The sequence below is a fragment of the Nelumbo nucifera genome, chromosome 1 (genome assembly GCF_055504915.1).
Source record: "Nelumbo nucifera cultivar China Antique chromosome 1, China Antique-T2T, whole genome shotgun sequence".
Classification (NCBI taxonomy): Eukaryota; Viridiplantae; Streptophyta; class Magnoliopsida; order Proteales; family Nelumbonaceae; genus Nelumbo; species Nelumbo nucifera.
The window spans coordinates 147,482,505-147,490,463 of NC_142649.1; the positions used below are offsets into that span (position 1 = coordinate 147,482,505).

General features: G+C 34.3%; 1 protein-coding gene across 2 annotated transcripts; it reads right to left on the reverse strand.

Moving 5' to 3' along the window:
- Positions 1-1,775: 1,775 nt before the first annotated feature.
- LOC104588043 (serine/threonine protein phosphatase 2A 59 kDa regulatory subunit B' gamma isoform-like) lies at positions 1,776-7,743 on the reverse strand. Of its 2 annotated transcripts, XM_010245847.3 has the most exons (4): positions 7,632-7,743; positions 7,273-7,479; positions 5,561-7,088; positions 1,776-2,505 (listed from the first exon to the last, which is right to left on the reverse strand). In XM_010245847.3, exons 3-4 carry the CDS (start codon positions 6,833-6,835, stop codon positions 2,116-2,118), a joined length of 1,665 nt encoding a protein of 554 aa, XP_010244149.1. In that variant the 5' UTR covers positions 6,836-7,088; positions 7,273-7,479; positions 7,632-7,743; the 3' UTR covers positions 1,776-2,115. The 2 variants fall into 2 exon arrangements, with proteins under 2 accessions (XP_010244149.1, XP_088750758.1); XM_088894632.1 differs by lacking the exon at positions 7,632-7,743 and having other exon boundaries at positions 5,561-7,479.
- Between the last annotated feature and the right edge of the window lie 216 nt (positions 7,744-7,959).

A 7,959-nucleotide genomic window follows, 5' to 3' on the forward strand; every position in this document is an offset into this window, starting at 1 on the left:
GTAAATTTGGTACTTAACAAGGAATAATGCATTACATTTGCATTTTTTATTTGGAATGCTATTGAAAGAAGGGTATTTGCACCTTTTTTTCAAAACAATATGGGAGGTTTTGTTAAGTTAAACACATGGGAGTTTCAAAGGATTATTAGAAAACCCAATGAGGCTTTTATAATTTTCCCTATTTTTAAATAGAATTTAAATTGATTTTAAATTAATTAAACTATATTTAAATTAATGTTTTTATTAATCCTTATTAAGTTTAATTAACTATATTAAGTTTTTATTTTTCAATGGAACTTAAGTTGGTTTTAAATTAGTAAAAACTTAATTATAAAAGTAATAATTGTTAGATAATTTTGTATTAGCTTTTATATTAATTTTAAATTGATATTAGTTTTTATGTTTATCTTGTTTTTTTTATTAATTAAATTATTACTATTATATTAATAGAAATACTTTTATCAATAACAGTAATTAATAATTATTTTTATTTTCTTTTAGTAACTTATTAAATTACTTTTATTATGGTTAATTAATTTTTATTGTTTTCAAATAGAATATAAATGGATTATGATTTGTATGATGTTTTATTCAATGTTTTTGACTTGTCATTGACTCAAATGGTTAAACCATTCAAACCATCACTCAACCATATTTCTAATTTTGGGTTTCCTAAAACCCACCTTGTTCAACCTAGAGGTTTAACCATTGACTCTTTTGACCTAACCATTGGATCACAGGTTACAAAATACAATGTACTGAAAACTTTTAGAAGATTTGGCCAAAAAAAAGAAAACTTCTAGAAGATTTAACTTTGTGCTTGGTTGTTTGATTGGGGATGACCTTTTTTTTCTTATCTTAGATAACTTTTTGCTATCTTTGCAGCCCCGCTATATATATATAAACCCTCAATTATTAACTTTTTTGGTAACTAATTCAATTATTGACTTCAAATTTCATTTTTTGACGCTTATATTTATAAAACAAATAGATCTTATATTTTACATTGATGTGTTATAGTTTGACTCATCCAACCTGGACAATTGAAATGTTGGCCTATGACTTGGAGGCAAAAACTATTCAGCCTCAAAGTTAGTTTTTAAAACACCAAATTTATTTGTTAGGTGAAGTAAATAATATTTATTCTAAAATGCAAATTACTTGATTAATTAACTTAAAAATTAACTATCTTTTATATTAAAGTAGATTATTTTGCCTAATAAATCATTGAATACCTCCATTTTAGTAAAAATCTTTATTAATAATTACAATTTAATATAAATATATATATAGTTAAATTGAAATAGATATAAACATAGATAAAATTAATGAATATTATGTTATTGAAAGAGAGAAAAAGAGTTAATAGTGAGTTAATGAGGAGAGTTAAAAGTCTTAAAGGTGATTGGACATTTGTGTTATTTTATTTAATTTTAAAATTCAAAAATTCAAAAAAAAAACAGAAAAAGATAAATACCTCTAAGAAGAAACTAAAAAAAAATAATACATAGATATGGATTTAGATTTTTTTTTTGTAAATAATACATAGATATAGATATAGATTTGGGTTATTCCATCTCATTATCAGTGAGGGAGAGACTCCTTGGACACCGGACAGCCCCATCCTTGAACTGGACCAACTATACATCATAGATCATACAGTAAGAATTAAGCAAAATTATGAATGTCAAAATATAGAAAATGAGTAAATAACAACGGGCATTAGCGCGAAGGCCAGAATCTTTGCATCATTACATAAAATAAAGATTATCAGGTAGGAAATACGCAGAATTACGACCTCAATAAGACTATAAACCAAATCCTTTATGATACATACACACACTTACACTTTAATGGCTGAAACAGAAAAAAAAAAAGGATAATAGGATTAACATAACCAAAAATAAAAACACCAACCACTTAACAGCCACATAAACCCACCTTCTCCTTCTTCATATTCTGCACTCTGCAGGTGTGACTTGACTATAATGTATGCAACATAAGTACATAACAATGGGAAGGGGAATCCAACCTTCTGTAGACTCCCCAATTCTGTGCCCCCTGTATCAGTCAAGACTCAATAAAATTCGTACATGTTTCATGGATTAACAGCTCTTAACTACCCACTGTAGCTCGTGGATTTGTCCCAGCAGAAGGGGCCAGCGAGGAAGCAAACCTGGAGACAAGCACAGCCTCATTGCTAACAGCCTTGGAAGCTGCAACATCTTCCAGGCGCTTCCAAGTGCATTCCCGCTTTTCCCGTGTCTCTTTCTCCTTTGCTTCATCTTCCTGGAATCTGACCAAGCACTCCTCAAAGAGCTCTTGGTCGGCATCTGAAAAGATCTTCCTTACATTCAATGTCAGGCTTTGGACCGCCTGGTTCCAGTGGCTTCGGGTGTTTCTCTCTAAGGCCGGAAAGATTATAGGCAATATCACCTTACGATTCTGTGTGATCAAATTCCTTATATGGTCATTATTCCAAAGGAATAATGCACGCTCTGCCACCTGCAGACAAAAACCATAGATGATGTATTACCGCTTTGAGCACGGGAATTTTATTCAACAACAAGGTCTCAATCAGGAAAAATGTAATGGAATCTTAACATGCAGATCTGCTTAAACCATGATAACTTTTTGAGCAAAGGAACTTAATTCAACAACTCAATCAGGAAAAATGGAATTTTAACATGAAGATCTGCTTCAGTTTTTCCAAAGATAAATCGCATGCATCTTTCAGAAAAGTACTAATAAACCTCCTCCATTTGCTACGCACAATATGCTTTTAGTGGTTCTTCCAATGTTATAAACCATCAAAAAGGATATTCTTCCAAACTGTCCCTTCAAAATATAACAGTTCATATTCAAATAATTAAAAATGGAAAAAAAATGAAATCAACAAAACTTTGAAAAGTAAGAAACCAGAAGGGAAAAAAACAGAACTATGAAAGTAGATAGAGCCAAACTAAGAATCAAACATCATGTAAAAATGGTAGTTTCATATCATAATAATATCAAATAATTTTAAAAACAATTTAAACACCACAACAGTTAAATTGTGAGAGGTTCTGCAGAGTCCTGAACCATTATTTCTTAATTTCTATCACTATTCTAATATCCTCAGATATGCCATTTCTGAACTATGACCTCTCAGTCTTACTCCCTTAGGTGTTGAGCAGAAGTGATGTGTGCACTTACCAACCTTATGGAAAACATTATTCATAGCTCACAAACCATAGATTACTCGGGGATGTCGATAGGAATGAGTTGCTGGATTTTGACTACTTTTGTAGCTCTTGCTTTGCTGCCTATTCGTTTATTTTGTACAGAATCTCACTGTATAAATAGCATACTGTATACTTCTTTTTTACATAAATACAATACTTACCTAACATTTTCCAAAAAACGAAAATAGTATGCAAAGCATGAATAGGGATCCGGGTATCATAGGGAAAAGGTATAAAATGGAAAGAAAAGAACAATAACACCAACCCTCATCCCCATACAAACTTCAACCTTTCATATTCACAGAATCCATTTAGACTCAAAAAATAACCTAAAGGCTAAACTAACTCCTAATTGTTATAAAATTAAAGTGAAGCCAATATATAGTCCATACACACTTAAATATGGACTCTAATTCCTAAAATTCCAAGTACGATGGCTCATTGACTAAACACGAGCTTGGATAATTTCAACTAGGAAGCTGGCCTAAAATAGCTTCTAACCACTTTAAAGCAACCCAATGGGTAACCCATACATTTTTACTCCTAAAATAATTATAGTGACTCATTACTAATCCTACTAAAACTAACTTAATGTAGAGAAACCAGAAATTACTGAAAATAGTAATTTGCAATTTTACTATAAATGGAAATTATGAGAATCACTATAAATAGCAAGTCCAAAGGTTATCAAACACTAAGTAGTTATTCTAACGATAAATCTCTATAAGACTTAGAAACCCTGTCCCTAAGGCACCAACAAATAAGAAGATAAATTTGAAAAGACTCAGAACAATAAAATCTAAAACATCCAAAATTACAAAATTGCCACTGGATGAGGAATTAGGAGAAAACTGATTTCTTTCTCCATGGATTCTATCATTGCTTCCATACCTAAATCAGATCCTTTTTTCTTTTTGCTTTTTTGCCTTTAACTTTGGTACTAATTCTCATTCCTTCCCATTCTACCATCTGTTAAACTTCCACTTGCCAAGGCAACAATGTGCAAGAAGCATTGTTTTATGCTAATCTACCATCTCATGTCAGTCTATCTTCAATTATTATTTTTATTGATAATGGTTAAAATTTTATTGATTGGGTGGAAAGAACAATAATGCAGATAATATGCCAAGCACCCCAAGTAACAGCTACCCCCCCCCCCCATTGTACACTTTTTACAAGCCTCTTTTTTCCCATTTATTGAATGCTTACATTATTAATCAAAGGAAATTTTAGATAAAACTTACAATATAAGGCATGTTGCTAGGTTAGGCTCATCAAACCAAATGTTTTCCCCCCTTAGAAAGGTGAAAATACCAAACAAAAAAAGCAGCATATTAAGTCTAAACCAATCTTTTCTCAAATTGAGAAAATAAACAAGGTATTAGTAAATTAACCAAGTTTCCCTGTGAACTGTGCAATAGGTAAAGGAAATGAAACCACAAATAGTCACTTCCAAAAAAGCAGCAGATTAGGTCTTATGGCTATGCTTATCTTTCCTCAAATTTAGAGAAGAAACTAAAATAGAATTAAGATAAAAAATTGTCTAATTTTACCCGTGAACTGTGCAATTGGTAAAGAAAATGAAACCATGGATAAAAGATACATCAACTTGCTCCAACTTAAAACATGCAATAAATATGTGTAACCGACCAATCAATCTTAGTTTTCATGATAGTGATCCTACTGCTATCAGAAGATGAAATGGAGGTGTTTATGATTCACGTTATACAAGTGAAAGTACAGACATAACAATATTGGATGCCATATCACTAGCTTATAATCTACTAATTTAAATTAGAACACAATAGGGCATCTGCATGATAATTGACAAAGGTATAGAGAGAAACCTACATAACTAAGCACCTCTAATTCATTCAAGAGTACCATAAAAAATTGCAATCTGTATCACAAAGTTCAATATGAAGGAGTTTGAAAAATAAATGTTTAACAAATAAAAGTCATCAAACAGAAACAGAAAAGCCAAAATAAGTTCACATCAAAAACCAACTACAAACATTAAAGACAATGACAAATTCCACCAAAGAAAAAAATATGCTAGAACAAAGATATTAGGTAATGGCAATAATGGAAAAACTATAATTTGATAAAGATAATGAATGATCTAGGAATCATATCCTTTAAGGTGAAAATGATAATCAGAATTTGCAAATCTGGGCTGGGAAGGGATTTTTTGTATAGTGATCATACTTTGTCAATGTAGTGGGCTTTGTCTTTTGTTTTTTGTTGACAAGGCTTTGTACATCTCACCCCCTTTTTGATCTTTAATGAAATCTGTTTCTTTTCTCAAAAAAAAATTGCAAATCTGAAATTAATACCTGGAAATGTGAGCTGTTGAGGCACCGTCCAACCTGGCGGAACAAAGGCACCATGCAACGCTGGAATTCTGCTGCCTGAGTGGCCTCGAGAACTTCCTCCAGCTCACTGAGGAACATAACCTCCTTTGAACTATTAGTAATGGGCCAGTATTTCAGAAGACCTCTAATAACTATATCAGCTAGCTTGAAATCTTTCTCCACGAACTGAGAGATGCAGTAAGAAAGCTGTTGATGGTACATCGATACACATTTGGGCTTGTGAAGAGGGATCAATGCCCGAACAAGGAAAAGTTTGTGCTCTTCCTTCAGTGGCAAAGCAAAACCATTGATTATACTGCCCAATATCTCAAGTAATTCTGCAATCCCATTGTGCTTCTCTGTCTCGAAGATGAAACGGTAGAATATATTGTTGATGGCTTTTCTGATGAATGGGCGGTGGACCATGAATTTCCCATAGATGCGGTGGAGTATTGTCTTCAGGTACTCCCTCTCCCTCTGGTCTTCAGAATCAAAGAGATCAAGTAACCTCAACACAAATGAATGATCAATATATCTCTTTGCTAGCTTAGCATCTGTCTCTGACGAGGCAACAAATCTCAGCAGAAATTCATACACAATCTGAAGATGGGGCCATCCAGGCTCCGTTGTAGGCTCCTCCTCCTCTAGATCATATGTTTCTGGGAGCTTGTTCTCGTGGTTTGAGGAGGGAAATGTGCGAAACAAATTGGCAGCTACCATCTTAGTAATCTCCTGCATCGAAATCTCATTGAACTTGGACGTGACTGAAGCAATATAGTCAACAAGCTCTAGCAGGGTCTGCCTCTTAATGTCTTTCTCCTTCAGGTTCTTGGAGGGATCAGTGAAGTCAAACAAAGTACAGCACATGTTCAACTTCCGAATAAACAGATTCTGCTTCTCTGAGCTTGGAACATCCCGAAAACTGGGTAGTGCCTCGTAGGCAGTAGAAGCTAACACCGGACCCACTTGGGAAGTGGCAGAGCCAGATTTCTTCCCTTGGTTTGATTTATTCACACCAGACGAGTGCGGTGCAGAAGCTCCATTGTTAGTGCGGGAAGCACCAGAACCTGAATTTGGAGCTTTTCCGGTAATCGAACCACCCTTTGAGTTGTTGAGGCCACCAGTAACTGAGTTTGGATAATGCGAAGAGTTTATAGATGAAGGGACAGTAGCCCCTCCGTCACTATGGTTAATGTCATTAGGCGACGATTTTGATGAGGGTTTCCGAGGTAGCTTCCCAAGTATTTGCTTAATCATATTTTACGGACCCTAACACCTAATCCTCTTCCTAACTTTTCTCAACATTCAACACCCTTCTTTTCAAGATACCCCCTTCCAGACAGAACGCGTAAACAAAGCTTCCACCTTCTAACTTCTCAGAACGAAGGCATTCTTATAAATTCACCGAAAGGTGCTGTTGAACAAGAACATGTGTTCGAACTAAAGCCTATTTAGACGTCAGAACCCTATCCCTTCGCCCAAACAGCGAAATCGGAAAATGGAAGACTCTCTGCGCATGGAAATTATTCAAATGCCCATAATTCGGATTCTAACGACCCCTCGGAATCAACCAAGAAGCAAATGTAATCGAAATTGGAGAAGCGGAGATGCGTGCGGAAATGTGAAAAGCAGTGACAAAATAATAACAACAATGAAAATTCGGTAAATAACAAAAAATGAAGAAAATGACTTACATTGATAGCTCGATCGATGATCTGAGATGAACGAGAAACCCTAGAAGTCGAGCTTCAGGTTCTTAGTAATTTCTGCGAATGATATCCATAAACCCTAATAATCTCTAGTCTAGTCATAACCTTTACGAACAAGCTCTCCTCCTCCAACGATGCAAATCGACGGGGAGAGAGAGTGAACGCGAGGGAAACAACACAAGTCCTCTCGCGCTGTAATGACAAATAAAAAGATAAAATTAACAATAGTAATGAGAATGAAAATAAATAAATAAACTCTCTCTCTCTCTCTCTCTGAATGACGAATATTTTCAAAATTAAACGATAAATTGAATATTCAGAGGCTTGGGATTTCTGAGTCAGACCAGTAAGAAAAATCTTTTTCCGACGACGTGGAACGTTGCTGGCTGCCTCGGCCTTAGTTCCTCGAGTTCACCCGCTTATACCACTGCCTCCTAACAGAGAAATGTATGACAAACGACTTACTCTCATGCCACGTGGAGAAGATAATGACTTAATTGGCACTTGATGTGAGATTTAAGTGAGTATTTACTAATATATATGATTTTGTTTTACAAAACAAAAGTAACTGCCACATCAGTAATATAACGTGGCAATTTTTGGAGGTGTTCTTACAATTCCACCGTAATGGCACGTGTAATAAACAAGCCATGTTGTATACCTATACCGCAT

Bases quoted from the DNA above. Each gene is read 5' to 3' on its own strand.
- LOC104588043 (XM_010245847.3), bottom strand. From the start codon at position 6,835: ATGATTAAGCAAATACTTGGGAAGCTACCTCGGAAACCCTCATCAAAA. The intron at 2,506-5,560 runs GTATTAATTTCA...TTTTGTCTGCAG, and splicing joins TCAACAGCTCACATTTCCAG to GTGGCAGAGCGTGCATTATT.